A 15,817-nucleotide genomic window follows, 5' to 3' on the forward strand; every position below is an offset into this window, starting at 1 on the left:
ACAAAAGGTGTCCCCTGAAGCCTGGATTGAATGAGTGTTTTTAAATAATGCATTGCAGCCAGGGCAGGTGCCCATCGCTGGGGCACGGAGCCCCTCAGATCACACCAGACTCTGCCATGAAAATTTCATCGGCGCAGTGCTCATGGGAATCTGTTCGATCCTGTACAGCGTAGGTGCAGCATATAGGACCTGGCGCCTGCTGCTGGGTGTTCGCACTGCAAAGGCAGGGTTGATTTTGAACGTTACAACATGTGGCAGTCCCGTCTTCTTGTTTTGAGGAAGACCTATTTTTGTTTTCTTGCTCTGCTGCTGACGTAAAATGGAGCAGCTTCTTAGGAGGTTGTGAAAGGGTCTATTTTGACCTATGATCTTTTGCTGTGTCCCAATGTGACAAAGTGGAGAAGCAGTTGTAATTCTCTCCATTTGTCCCATATGTGTTTACCTTTTTTTTGCACATTGTACACATTATTCTGTTTCTATGTATTTGCTATGATTTGCTATTTGTCAAGTAACATTGCTTCACTCACTATCCCGGGTTTGTTTGTGTAAGCGTTTTGTTGCCGGCAAATCAAACATTCTGCAAATTAAGACAAATACTAAGTTATGTTTCTTTATACTTTATTATGTTACAGATTAAGTCATTTGTTCATACTTACTCTGTTTGTCTTTTCAGTCATCATGAGTGTCAGGTGTAGGGAAACGCCCGCTTGGCATTTCCTCATTTTAAAGTCCTGATCATGTCACACATGACATCATCAGGTCAAACCATGTGGAGGGGTTTCTTTTTCCAGAGAGATGCTTCCTTTTGTTTGTGTTAATGTTTAAAGGGATTTGTTGAATGTTTTTCCTTTTGTTAATACTGCCATTTAGTTGTGTAAATGTGCATATTAGAAGTGTGTAGAGGTTTTGTGTTTTTAGATAACCTGAGTAGAGTTTTAGATCCCTCAGTTGAGTGAGTGGTACTGGCTGGGCAATTGGAGGGAAATTGATGGCCCTATTTAAAGCCAGTCTCTACCAGATGCAGGAGAGAGGAGAGGTGAGCTGTGTCACCAGAGCCATGTTATGTTGAGTTTTGTTAAATGAATTGATTTGGGGAAAGTTTTGTTAAGTTATACATTAAATTAAGTTCACTGCAAATAAATTGCTCACCTTGGAAACCCAAAATGTCTGCATAGTCTGCTTCCCTACCACCTTCCTTGACGTTCGAGTGTGACTACTTCACACCCAACTCTAAACAAACAGTGAGCGAAAATAAAACTAAAGAGCAATGAAGGCACAATTTCAAGTTTAAAAACAGAAAATACAAACGTGCCAGAACATCGGTAGGATACAGGAGTCGAACCCTTTTCTTTTGTATGAAAGTCCTGTTGTTTATGCACTTTTAAACTTTTAGGTGGGAGCAGTATTAGCTGTCCCACAGAAACATCACTGAGAATGTAGTTTAATGTCGCGTGAACGTCATTTTTAGGAGACAGGGTGATAGGTTTGTAGCTTGAACCCATCCGCTGGAACGTTGAAGACAATATAATTACACTGCAAAGCAAGACACAAGTAGGCAAGCTTCTTCATGTTTCTCGTGCATGGGTGAGAACCGGACAGGCACCGTTCCTTCGCTTGACCCCAGTTGCTCTCGTCCGTTCTCCCGTACCACTGTTCTTTTATTGAGGTTACATGAATATGCATAAGTTCATTAACATATGACGTCTACATACACACAAAGAGTACCTTGCCTGTGTGTGTGTGTGTGTGTGTGTGTGTGTGTGTGTGTGTGTGGACTGCTGATCAAAGGGTCAAACATCCTTGATCAGGAAGAGGGTAGCCTCCCCCTCACCCTAGATGGTTCATCCTAGATAACACGGTGAGGAAGTCCTGCAGTTCATCTAAACAAAGAGCACTTAGACTAGAACAGACGCAACTACGTTAATCCTACCATAAAACAATAAGACACGGTATGACCTCTCATGCTCCCAAAGTGCTGTCTAATACACACAAAGTTTGCAGACTATCAAGGATCAAAACCTCTACCAATCTACAACTAATTACAAAACTCTAAGCATATATAAGTAAATATTTCTAAGCATAAATGACAATCAACAATACAAATCTAACACAGGGTCGCTTGTTGAACCTTGCTAAACTGCAAGTACAGTTTCATTGCGATTCATTATTTAGCATACCTTCTCTCACTCTAACCAGTCACGGTAGATGGCCCCGCCTCCCTGAGCCTGGTTCTGCCGGAGGTTTCTTCCTGTTAAAAGGGAGTTTTTCCTTCCCACTGTCACCAAAGTGCTTGCTCATAGGGGATCATATAATTGTTGGGTTTTTCTCTGTATGTATTATTGTAGGGTCTACCTTACAATATAAAGCACCTTGAGGCGACTGCTGTTGTGATTTGGCACTGTATAAATCAAATTAAATTGAATTGAATTCAAATGGCATCCTCTAAATGTGCAGCTGCCAAAATGCAGATGTGAGAAAAAGGACAGGCGACATGAGTTGGCTTTGGTTGGCTGCTTCCACGTGAGTCCTTTCCCACACGACTGAGACTTTGACTGGAGGAGCGCGTCGGCCACTGCTGGTTTAAATGCTCAAATAATTAACAACATAACTCTTTCGAGCTTTACATACGTTATTGACGCCCGTGCCAAAGGAGTCATTTTGGTGTTTGATGCTCCAACTAAAGTGATCAGTGTTTCTGTAGCAGCTCGTTTTCACATTATTGCATATTTTCGTGATTAGCTCCACATGCCAAAGCTGCAGTCGTTACTCTTGGCTAAAAACAAGAAGCTTACAAAGCTTTCTGTGTTTAAAAAATTGATTGCTGTGATTATTACCGTGCAATAAAGTGAACCGGAAGGCTGTATATGAAGAGAGGACGAGCAGGCTCTGATTCCTGAGATCCTTCAGTGTGGGCAGCAAAATGATGGAGGTTTGCAGCAAGGCCTGTTGTGCTCTGTGATTGGCTGCAAACTGGACACTGTTGAAGCTGTGGTGGAGAGGAGGCCACTGAACAAACTGTGATCCATCACAGATAACCCCGCCACCCTCCGAAACACAACAGGCAGGGGAGCTCCTTCTCCACACACTGATTCAGCTCCACTGCCCAAACATGCTTTACCCTTTATATTACAATATATCTGTGTGATAGAGAGGGAGCGTCCAGATATTATTATTATTATTGGATGAAAATAGTATTTCTCTTTCTCATTAGAAGTTTACATTTTTTGCTAAAAAGCACAAAAATTTCACATGAAACTAAAATAAGTACCATAGTAGTGCCGTTTCCTTCGTATCCTGTTCTAATGAAACACGGCTTAAGGTAAAGTCATAATCTGGGTCATGTTAGAGCCAACAATCCTCTGAATTGTTAAAAAATAAAAATGATTTTGCTGCACATTTTCGCAGATGACTCTTAGTTACAGGCGATGGGCATTTTCCTGAACACCGAGCTGATCACTTGCACTTCAGCAGAACAGTCGCTGCATCTGATATCAATATTAAACATTAACAACAAACAATTTGCTCCTACATGTGACTCTTTACAAACAAACACACACTGTGTTTTCGTATCTTTGTGGGGACATCTAATTGACATAATGCTAATTCACATAGCCGCTTACCCTGACCCTGACTATCAAAAATTAATGCCTAACCCTAAGCCTAACCATAACCTAATTGTAACCCTGATGCTAAAACCACATTTGAGTCTCAAAAATGCCTTCAAACTCATGGGGACTGGGATTTTGGTCCCTATAAGGGCTGTTGGTCCCCACAAGCATAGCAAACTTCTGATTCTTGGTCCCTACAAAGATATGTAAACACAGCCACACACACATACACACGACATATATGTTTTCCTTAAACTGTGTGTTTACATTAGGCGCTGATATGGGCATAAATAGGATGGTTTCAGATGTTAGAAATACCGCAGGTGATGGCATCGCGTGTCTGGCTGAAACTAGTCTGGACCAGCTGCAACACTTTAGCAGATAGTTCTCAAGACGCTGCAGTGACATCTTTAAAGACATAAAGAGTCAGCTTGTTCAACTCTGTTCTGGCTCATTATTGATTCATTCAGTATCACCCAGCAACAACCCAAACATCATAACTCTCTGTCTGGTCTGGGCTTGATGCATGTGATCAGCATAAAATCTATCGCCCCCACCGTACACAAAAGCGCAGCACCTCCCCGCACAGTGCTGTAGAAGCAGGGAGAGCTGAATATAGATGACTGCATGGTGTGGCGTCTGTCCGCGCTTCTTCATCGTAGTAAAAATATTTAGTAGTGCAGTTTGCTTTTGTCCTGAAATGGTGAACCTGAGGGAAGCATGTGCGTCCATGCAGATTTATGCAGATGAATTTGTTGTCTAACCGGGAGTGGGTGCCAGTATTTGAGTTCTTTGTGATAATAATGTTGGTAAATACTGTTTACCTGAGTTTTGCGAGTCTGGCCAAGTGGCAGTAGGATGAGTGTTAATAAGGGAAGAGAAAGAAAGTAATTGGCTGGTCTCTAAAAACTGATGCTATTTATGATATAAAGTACATTTATGTTTGTAATAAGTCCTTTGCAGCCACTGAGAAATATGTTTGTTTCCTTCTCTGCTGTAACTAGTTGAGAAGATCAATACCACTTTCAAATCTGTGCATCGAAGCGGGGCTAAGACGCTTTTCTTTACTTTCTGTCAGTTTAATTCTGTTACCACAGCACATTCTCATATTAATCACAGACAGAGTTTCATTTAAGGTTGTGCAAGTGATCCCTGTGAGCTAAAAGCTCAGGTTACCGTGAGCTTTTTTTACTCTCGCCTCTGTGTGATGTCAGTGAAAGTGGATATCTTTAATGTGGTCATCTCAGGCATGCACAGCAGCACCACGGGAAGCCAATCAGGAGTCGGCTTAAAGGGTGAGCAGGAAAACCGGCTTGTTTCACACGGAGGATGAACCGAGCGGCTGCGTCGACGCTCCGTATCAGATAAATATTTTTTTGAACTATGAATCGTGATAATTCACTTGACTGAAATCTAAGAGCTGGAAATGTTCATAATGGGTTTAAAGTTACTACGAATAACTATCCTGTATAAAGACAGGAAGCAGGCGCAGGTAGATCACCTGGCTCTGTCCACAGAATGCAACATTTGCCTGTCAGTACCTCTAAAACTCAAATAAAAATCACATGGTTTTAATCTAATGTTCCACAAGCTAACGTAAAAAGAGGACATGGTGGTTTGTAGTAGGATAATGTGTCGTACAGACTCAGGACACAAGCTGTGAGAGTGCGAGGATGGCCGAGGAAGGGAGACCTGTGCCGGTGCCGATTTTCAAGAGCAGATCTGTAGTAACTACAGTGGAATAAAGCTGAGGAGCCATACCATGAAGATATGGAAATGGGTTGTGGTCTGTAATGAGAGTAGGGAACAGCTGGAGAAGAGCCTGGAGAGGTGGAGGTATGCTCTGGAGAGAAGAGGAATAAAAAGTAGCAGAAACAAGGCATGGTACATGTGTGCAGCAGGGAGGATGCTAGCAGAGGTAGTGAACCTGGGGTTAGCTATCCAAAGCACAAGGGAGGTGAAGAGGAGAGTGCGGGGAGGGTGGAGCAGGTGGAGACGAGTATCAGGGGTGATTTGTGAAAGAAGGACAGCAGCAAGACCGAAATCAAAGGTTTCTAGGATGGTGGCCAGACACGGCAAAGTCAGAGAGGCGAGGCGGAGGCGCTTTGGACGTGTGTGGAGGAGAAAAGGTGGATGCTGAGGGTGGATGTAGTGAAGGAGGACAGGCAGAGCATTAGTGTGACAGAGGAGGATGCTGGGATGGGAGGAGGTGGAGGCAGATGATCCGCTGTGGTGACCCCTAAAGGGAGCAGCCAAGAGAGGAAGGAGAAGAAGAATGTGTCGTACAGTTTCTTGGCGGGAAGCGATGACTTTATGAAGTCCCACCATCTTGTTGCTAGGCAACCGGACTTTTACTGGTTCTCGGATCGACACATCACACGAGCCGAATTCATTTTCTACAGCAAAAGTTAAAAAATGTGTGTTTTTATTGGTGACTGGTGGGAAACTGTGCAGTCAAAATGTGCACGACTTGTTTAAAGTCATGAACCAGCATTTTAAAAAAAAAGATTAATAGTAGAATCGAACGTTATTCTTTTTTTCCTGTGCATGAATAAATAGTTTAACTCAGTAGTTTGATCCTTTGTGATCAGGCCTCATAGATAGCAGGCTCTGGGTTGGGAGCAGCCGGCTGACTGGGGTCTTTATCCCTGTGCTGATGCTCTGGTTGCCTCCATCAGTACAAAGACATGCAGACTGTGTTAATTGGTAAATGTCACATGCAGGTGTGAGTGTGAGCTTGAACAGCTTGTCTGTCTTTTCATACACGATTGACTGGCAGGTGTAGCTCACCTCTTTACCTGGTGATTGGCTCCTGCTCACTGAAACCCTCTAAAGGACATGTGAGTAAAGCTTTGGTGATGAATACAGGCTGAGCTGCAAAGTGTAAATATGAGGACATAAAGTCTATTGTTTAGTGTGAGAAGAATACACTATATTTTTGATATCAGCAGAAGTGTAATATTAAAGGCTTGTTTGCAGAGCCTCCTCAGCCATTTCCAGCAGCTGTGTTTCTACTCTTTTAGCTGGATGATCCTAAAAGATTTTCTTTTAATGGACCGAGCTTAGACAGCAATATTTGATTTAAGATTTGTCTCACAGGTGATTGAAAAGCTGCTAATAATTATCAGCTGTGCTTCCGTCTTAAACTAATTGCTGTTTATATTAATGAATCATTTTTGTCTCTTAAAGAGTGATTTGTGTTATCATTTCTAACACGTAGAATCCACAAGGGTGTGTTCGTGTCTGGGAGTCCTGTCTGAGGATATTCTTCATCCATGTTTTTCTCTGTGCCTCAGCAGCAGTCATCCTGAAACCTGCGCATCAAACATTCATCACCCCGTCGCTGTGTATATGATATCTGTACTGTAAAATCACGTTTATCCGAGCGCCATCTCAGATGACACGGCGATGATTTTCCGCCAGTTGTGCACAAACGTTTGACTTTTCCTTCACTTTTGAAATCCTCCTGAATGAACGCTCACTGTGATCCTCAGCGCTCACTCCTCCTCTCGTCTCTGCTCTTGTTTTTCAGGTTAGCTTTATATGTGTACGAGTATTTGCTGCATGTTGGTGCCCAGAAATCAGCACAGACCTTCCTGTCAGAGGTAAGAAGCTCTTTTAGTTTGACTTCCTGTTCAGCGAGGATGAGTGTGATTCCCCCTCTATTGTATGACTAGGAATGGAATTCACATTATGAGCTGTTATGTGTTCGAGCAGGCAGCTGAGGTCCCGACTTTAAGAAAGTGTAAAAACATGAACATGTTAGTGAGCCTAGTCCTGTGTGTGTGTGTGTGTGTGTGTCTGTTTTATAGTTGCTGAATAACAGCAGTACTTTGTAGTAGGGCTGCACGATTTTGCATAAAATGAGAATCACGATTTTTTGGCTTAGAATTGAGATCACGATTCTCTCACGATTTTCTTTTCCAGTATAAATATTTATTGCACTTATTAACTGCACATCAACTTCGTAACAGTTGAGACTGAACATAAAAACAATAAATAAACATAAAAACAACAAATGTCTCACGTTTTGTTGTTGCCGCAAAATGTTATACTGCTTGAAATTCCGTCTCCGTGTGTATAGAGCAGGTAGTGCAACAATAGAAAAATAGTAGCGGGACGGCACTGTGTAGCGTTTGTCTAGGGTGTTGATCATTTTCCTAAATCCCTCGTTTTGCACAGTGTTGATGGGAGCCATATCTTTGGTCAGGTGATAAGTGATAGCCTCCGTAATTTCTTTGTGCCTGCGGGAGTTCGACGTGCATAGGGAAGCGCTGTAAAAGGTTCCCGTTATTGATGTTTGGGTGGTTGACCAGGACGGATTTTCTCCTGTCACTTTCTCGTCATCCCTGACGTGCTCTCCGTTGTTTTTTCCCTGCTAATTTTAGCATCACACGGCACAGCTTCTGTATCACATGGTATAAGGCTCCGCCCTTGTCATTTGTTGAGCAGGAAGAGTGAGCGCTTGTTTTCATGCAGATTACGTCCCGGATCAAAATGCGGTACAATCATTTGTTTTTTTTTTTTTTTTTAAATCGTTGTCATTTGGAAATGAGATCGCACATAAGTATGAATCGAGATCGCGATTTTCTAACGGTTAATCGTGCAGCCCTACTTTGTAGTGTTTGTTAATGTGGGACAATGTAAACATGCTGTCAGTTGGGCTTCTTAATGTGATTAGCATCCCTTCATTATTAGTTTCAGTTTAATCCGCTGTTAAATTGGAGCAGTTTGACATGTTGTAAGCTGGTGCTGTTGCTCCTGTCCTATTCTGATATTTAACAAGTTAAACCAATCGTACCTTTAGTATTGGAAACAATTGCAAACTTAACCATTTGTTTCAGGTCTGCTAGACTTATTAGCCTTATATTATGCCCTTGAACTGTCGAGGAGGTAGGGTCTCTAATGTGTTGCATCCTCTTCCTTAATGTACATCCTTCCTGCTAATGGTCCCATGTCCAGGCCTCCTTCAGGAGAACACCTCTGCTGCTCATTGGCTTTATTCATCTCCGCTTAATACAGTCCACAACGCAGAGAGGGCTTTAATGGCAAACAAAGGCGGGCCTGTATCATCCAACTTTAATACCGACGTGATTTATGTGTCGTTTAATCAGATGAAGTCAGGGTGGAGTCGTGTAGAGATGCTGGTGCACATGTGTGCTGCATATCTGTGATACTGACCCTCAGAGCAGGCTTCCTGCACATTAGTCCCAGCCCAAAAGAGAAATTCAATGAAGACATCCACTAACAGAGGTTTATGGTCTCCGAGGAGGCTTAAGCATCCGAAATCAGCCGATTTCCAGCTGACTGGTGACAGCCAACTGAATGCGAGCTGGTCTGTTTTGCGAATGGGCAACAAGCGCAGAGCGGTGCAGGAGAAAAGCCACGTGCACACTCGCAGCCCTGCTAACATGTTGTTGTACGCACTAGAAACGGATTTAAGCACCTGACCAAATCAGATAATTATTTGTACCTGTTTCCAGTTTCTTTTGTTATAAAAGTGTTATAGAGTTAAAAAGTTTTTTTTTTATTATTTTGTTTGTATATGCTGTCAACTGTAGTTCTTAGAAAATCAAATGTGACCGACTGCAGGTATCAGTCGGTAATATTAGCTTTGTTTAGGTACTTTACGCTAAACATAGCATGTTTAGCGTATTTATAACACTGAACAGTGAATACAAAAATAAACAAACCGCAAAATCAGTTTTCAAAATAGCAAACATCAGTTTTTTGGAGGAAAAATGTCTGACTTGACCAGGGTGAAAAAATAAGCTGTAAAAGAACCGTCACAGTCAATATAAAATATCAAAATCCCTCATTTAAATCAATAAAAAAGTTTTATCACTCCCAGCTCTGCTGAAAATGATGAGCTTTTCAATGAAAAAACACACACGTACCCACCTCACATCGCCTTTCCTGGAACACGGATGCATCGGTCAGATATAATCGGTCTTTTTTGCCTTTGCTTCCACCAGCGTGCAGGCAGGCAGGCAGCAGGGTGGACGGGGCTGCTGGAGGTCGGCCCGGCTGCCAACAACCAGGAGTCTGAAATATGAAGTAGAGATGGTGGAGCGGCACAGAGAGATTAAGTAGCTGAGCTGCAGCGAGCCTCGCTGATTTCAGAGCCCTTGTGGGTGAATCCTCTCCCAGAGATCGAGTGTTATTGGTGAGCCGCTGGAAAGGGGTGAAGTTCTGGGTCGCGTGCAACCCGAGGCACACAAACACGGATCCGTACACACGTTTAAACGGCCTCAAACAGGAATTAAAACATCTACCCAGACAGGGATTAAAACGGCAGACACGCAGAAGAGTCCACATATCCACGAGGCACGCACGCTAAGACTGCCAAGTCAGTTTGATGCCAGTTGTCTTAAATGTAGCGCCTGCATCGGTGTGCTGCTTAAAGATTTTGAGTATTTCAAGCCCGTCTTCGGGTTTATTTAGTCTCTATATATGCTGAGAGTCAGTCACATGACCTGCGTAACATCAGTCTGTTAGAGTGATGACATCCTGTCATTTAGTCAGGCGTTTCCATCCAGCTTCCTTTACCCACAGAAGTGACGGAGAGAGCCACGGCACGTGCACAATGTTTGCATCATCATTATCAACACAAGTCTAGTGAAGCATAGCCACACTTTTAAATGCTAAAATCAGCTGCTGCTGTCTACCTTCCTAACTTTGAGCCTTAACAGTGTCTAAAATGTCTGAGTTGTTTAAAAACTAAAGTCACACCATGCAGGTGAAACTATTCACAGAGACAAACCTGTGAACCCTGATGCTGGGAAGCTGGCTACATTAATATAGGAGTCTGTGGAGACTCGCTCGCTTTTGGGGTCGGTTTTTGGCACTCCTTTTTTCAGCCTCTGAGGTTTCCACTTAAATCGGACACGTAATGACAGTAACAGTAATAATGATGTATGTGAGCAAACGCAGCAGGTTGGCCTTCCACTTTCTCGTGCCTTAATAAAAATCTAGCCACCTTTAGCCTTCGTTCTATTAGTAGACTAGCTCTAACGGTGAGTCTGTTCTCAGAGCTCAAACTATTATCAGTCAGGAGAGGGACACGTGACTTTCTCTCACTTGCCGTGAATTCTGTGGTCAATCCGCTCTCAGACGAACATCACGCAGAATTTGTGCGAGCGAGCTGGCTCGGTGAAAGACTGTAAGTAGCCAACACAATTGACATTTGCATTCTCTGCCGGGTAACGTTGAGAAAATTTCAGGGCTGCGGTGCATTGTGAAAAATACTCGTGTCTGGCTTTTAAAAGTTCTCATTTTGCCTTGGTGGCATTGTGGGAAGTGCACTGGATTCTCTGAAAGCAAACGAAGCACAAACGAAGAAAATATCTGTGTCAATAATGAAATTTAACAAATGCCAGAAGTAAATAAAACAAAAGAAAAATCAAATATGTTACGACGAAAGAAAAAAAAAAGAGCTAATCTGTTGTGCTGTAGAGTGCGCTGTCAAAGATACACAGCATGCCTGAATTTGGTCCTGTGCTCTGCATTTGTAGCACGTCTTTAATGCTTCTTGTATGTTGTGCAGTTTTATATTTTATTGTTCCTTCAGAGATAGAAATGTGTGATCTATTGGCCTCTGCATCTCCCAGCCTCGTGCACAGAAAAACACACATGCATGTTTCAGTAGATAAGGGACTTCTATCGTCACAGGTAGACTGAAGGCGCACGCACACCTGCTCATCTAATGAGAGCACTATCACCTGGACTCTCCTGCCTCAATTAGCCTCTGTTCCTCCTTCAGCGAGACACACACACACACACACACACACACACACACACACACAGAAAAACAGAGTCACTCAGGTTTATAGTATACACACAATACACTTCTGTCCCCAAGAGGACTTTGCCATTCTATGCTCTCCTGCACAGTGCAGCACTCAGCTCTTTAGCAGCATTAAATCAACAGGCCCACACCAACATACGGCACATCACATCATTATAGGCGGCACTGGGGAAATGTGGAGAATGGAAAACCTGAAGACTTTTATTTTATGTATATATATATATATATATATATATATATATATATATATATATATATATATATATATACACACACGTGTATATATATATATACAGTGGGGCAAAAAAGTATTTAGTCAGCCACCGATTGTGCAAGTTTCCCCACTTAAAATGATGACAGAGGTCAGTAATTTGCACCAGAGGTACACTTCAACTGTGAGAGACAGAATGTGAAAAAAAAATCCATGAATCCACATGGTAGGATTTGTAAAGAATTTATTTGTAAATCAGGGTGGAAAATAAGTATTTGGTCAATAACAAAAATACAACTCAATACTTTGTAACATAACCTTTGTTGGCAATAACAGAGGTCAAACGTTTACTATAGGTCTTTACCAGGTTTGCACACACAGTAGCTGGTATTTTGGCCCATTCCTCCATGCAGATCTTCTTGAGAGCAGTGATGTTTTGGGGCTGTCGCCGAGCAACACGGACTTTCAACTCCCGCCACAGATTTTCTATGGGGTTGAGGTCTGGAGACTGGCTAGGCCACTCCAGGACTTTCAAATGCTTCTTACGGAGCCACTCCTTTGTTGCCCGGGCGGTGTGTTTTGGATCATTGTCATGTTGGAAGACCCAGCCTCGTTTCATCTTCAAAGTTCTTACTGATGGAAGGAGGTTTTGGCTCAAACTTTCACGATACATGGCCCCATTCATTCTGTCCTTAACACGGATCAGTCGTCCTGTCCCCTTGGCAGAAAAACAGCCCCATAGCATGATGTTTCCACCCCCATGCTTCACAGTAGGTATGGTGTTCTTGGGATGCAACTCAGTATTCTTCTTCCTCCAAACACGACGAGTTGAGTTTATACCAAAAAGCTCTACTTTGGTTTCATCTGACCACATGACATTCTCCCAATCCTCTGCTGTATCATCCATGTGCTCTCTGGCAAACTTCAGACGGGCCTGGACATGCACTGGCTTCAGCAGCGGAACACGTCTGGCACTGCGGGATTTGATTCCCTGCCGTTGTAGTGTGTTACTGATGGTGACCTTTGTTACTTTGGTCCCGGCTCTCTGCAGGTCATTCACCAGGTCCCCCCGTGTGGTTCTGGGATCTTTGCTCACCGTTCTCATGATCATTTTGACCCCACGGGATGAGATCTTGCGTGGAGCCCCAGATCGAGGGAGATTATCAGTGGTCTTGTATGTCTTCCATTTTCTGATGATTGCTCCCACAGTTGATTTTTTCACACCAAGCTGCTTGCCTATTGTAGATTCACTCTTCCCAGTCTGGTGCAGGTCTACAATACTTTTCCTGGTGTCCTTCGAAAGCTCTTTGGTCTTGGCCATGGCGGAGTTTGGAGTCTGACTGTTTGAGGCTGTGGACAGGTGTCTTTTATACAGATGATGAGTTCAAACAGGTGCCATTCATACAGGTAACAAGTGGGGGACAGAAAAGCTTCTTACAGAAGACGTTACAGGTCTGTGAGAGCCAGAGATTTTCCTTGTTTGAGGTGACAAAATATTTATTTTCCACCCTGATTTACGAATAAATTCTTTACAAATCCTACCATGTGGATTCATGGATTTTTTTTTCACATTCTGTCTCTCACAGTTGAAGTGTACCTCTGGTGCAAATTACTGACCTCTGTCATCATTTTAGGTGGGGGAACTTGCATAATCGGTGGCTGACTAAATACTTTTTTGCCATATATATATGTGTGTGTATGTGTGTGTATATATATATATATATATATATATATATATATATATATATATATATAGGGCACTAATCATGGCAGCACAAGAACAAGCTCTGAGTACAAGATCCATAGAGGCTGGGGTCTATCACACCAGGCAAGACCCCAGGTGCAGGCTGTGTAAAGATGCCCCAGAGACAATCCAGCACATAACAGCAGGGTGCAAGATGCTAGCAGGCAAGGCATACATGGAACGCCATAACCAAGTGGCCGGCATAGTGTACAGGAACATCTGTGCGGAGTATAACCTGGAAGTCCCGAGGTCAAAATGGGAGATGCCCCCAAGGGTGGTGGAGAATGACCGAGCTAAGATCCTGTGGGACTTCCAGATACAGACGGACAAAATGGTGGTGGCTAACCAACCGGACATAGTGGTGGTAGACAAACAGAAGAAGACGGCCGTAGTGATCGATGTAGCGGTTCCGAATGACAGCAATATCAGGAAGAAGGAACACGAGAAGCTGGAGAAATACCAAGGGCTCAGAGAAGAGCTCGAGAGGATGTGGAGGGTGAAGGTAACGGTGGTCCCCGTGGTAATCGGAGCACTAGGTGCGGTGACTCCCAAGATAGGCGAGTGGCTCCAGCAGATCCCGGGAACAACATCGGAGATCTCTGTCCAGAAGAGCGCAGTCCTGGGAACAGCTAAGATACTGCGCAGGACCCTCAAGCTCCCAGGCCTCTGGTAGAGGACCCGAGCTTGAAGGATAAACCGCCCGCAGGGGCGTGCTGGGTGTTTATTTATATATATATATATATATATATATATATATATATATATATGTGTGTGTATATGTATATGTGTGTGTGTGTTAGCGCACAAGACAGAGCACATATAGGAAAGAAATGGAGATCTTCCAGCTGTCATGCTGTCCTCATTGACTGTGGTGAAGGATCTCTCGGGTTGTATATACGAGTCTGTGTGTGTAGAGTCGTGTTAGCAGGAGTGTGTGAAGCAGGCAGTTGGTCTGCTATCTGTCACCGGATCTTATCTCGGTGTCCAGATACAGACAGGAGCTCTGCTGGTTTGTGAGGGCAGCAGAGAGGACCGCCGCTTCAAGACAGTCGCAGTTTCTTATCCACAAACTCGGCACCGCGCTGCTCTGCAGAGCGCCATGCTTCTGATCGGCCTACTTTCCTATGCGACTGTCGCTCTGTCAGTCTAAAGTTGGGAGGACAGCTGAGCAAAATGATTACATTATGCATTAAATATGCTGCAGTGTCCAATTTTTCATTTTTCTCCTCTGTCTCCTTCAACCCTCTTTCTCCGTCCTGCTTCTTTCTAACAGATCCGATGGGAGAAGAACATCACGCTTGGAGAACCTCCTGGATTTTTACACTCATGGTGGTGGTATGTATACACTGATCTGTACTTTTCTATTTTTCTTGGCTACATACGCTTTTGTTTTTTCCAGCAGTTCACATGTATACTGTAAAGGTACCCTTAATGGAATAAAAGGAAGTGCAGAGGTGGAGAAGGACGGTAATTGCAGGGAATGCTAAGTGCATCATCTCACACATGTTTAAATGCTGCACTCCTGGCGTCCCTCTGACTGACAAGTGAGTTAACGTCCCCTGGTCTGTTATTTAAACTGCTTTTTTATACCTCTCATTGAAGTGTGTGCACTGCTCAATTAGAGTCAAATTCGGAGACAGATCCTCTGTCCTGTGACAGTGTTTATAGTAAGTCCAAACTGAGTAAAAAGCTAGCTGTAGGGAGATGCAGTGTGTATCTGTTATCCTCCGAAATGAGGGTAACAGCACATATTTTCAGACAGTCTGCCCGAGGAGATGTTGATAGTGTTGTAATGGGCTGTACACATGCGAAGGGTGAAAAATTGGGTAAAAAATGAAATTAACAAAGACAGTTGGAAGTTGGAAAGACAGCTCAGTGGCTGTGAGTACCAGATGTTTGGTTTTCAAAATGTTCAGCGAGAACGTAAGCACCCTCTGTCCAATGGTAAATGGCCTGCATTTGTATAGCGCTTTTCTAGTCCCCTAAGGACCCCAAAGCGCTTCACACTACATTCAGTCATCCACCCATTCACACACACATTCACACACTGGCGATGGCAAGCTACATTGTAGCCATAGATGCCCTGGGGCGCACTGACAGAGGCGAGGCTGCCGGACACTGGTGCCACCGGGCCCTCTGACCACCACCAGTCAGGGGTTTTAGAAACGTAGAAATAATTTTTATAATTTCGCATCTGTGATCTTCCGCGGTAGATCCTAAATCAAATAATCACGATGTGCATGAAATGCAGACGTTCAGCTTTAATCCAAGTAGTTTTAACCCTAACGCGTTTTTGTACAATGGCCTCCATTTTTCAGAGGCTCATACGTAATCAGACCGTAGACTGACGAGCAGTCTCATAGCCAGGTGAGTCCTGTTCCCTCTTCTTTTTTTTCATGACAAATTGAGCAGATAAGCGATCTGCTGCTGATTCCAAGTGTTAAGCT

At 43.4% G+C, this 15,817-nt stretch overlaps 1 protein-coding gene across 2 annotated transcripts in view; it reads left to right on the forward strand.

The window, feature by feature from the left end:
• ssbp4 (single stranded DNA binding protein 4) overlaps positions 1-15,817 on the forward strand; it is a 90,867-nt gene that overhangs the window by 5,595 nt on the left and 69,455 nt on the right. For both annotated transcript variants that reach the window (XM_076879982.1, XM_004552727.5), the window contains exons 2-3: positions 7,141-7,213; positions 14,644-14,705. In XM_076879982.1, coding sequence (XP_076736097.1) covers positions 7,141-7,213; positions 14,644-14,705 — 135 coding nt within the window. The remainder of the gene's footprint in view (positions 1-7,140; positions 7,214-14,643; positions 14,706-15,817) is intronic.

Source organism: Maylandia zebra, linkage group LG23 (assembly GCF_041146795.1).
Source record: "Maylandia zebra isolate NMK-2024a linkage group LG23, Mzebra_GT3a, whole genome shotgun sequence".
In the NCBI taxonomy this organism is placed as follows: domain Eukaryota; kingdom Metazoa; phylum Chordata; class Actinopteri; order Cichliformes; family Cichlidae; genus Maylandia; species Maylandia zebra.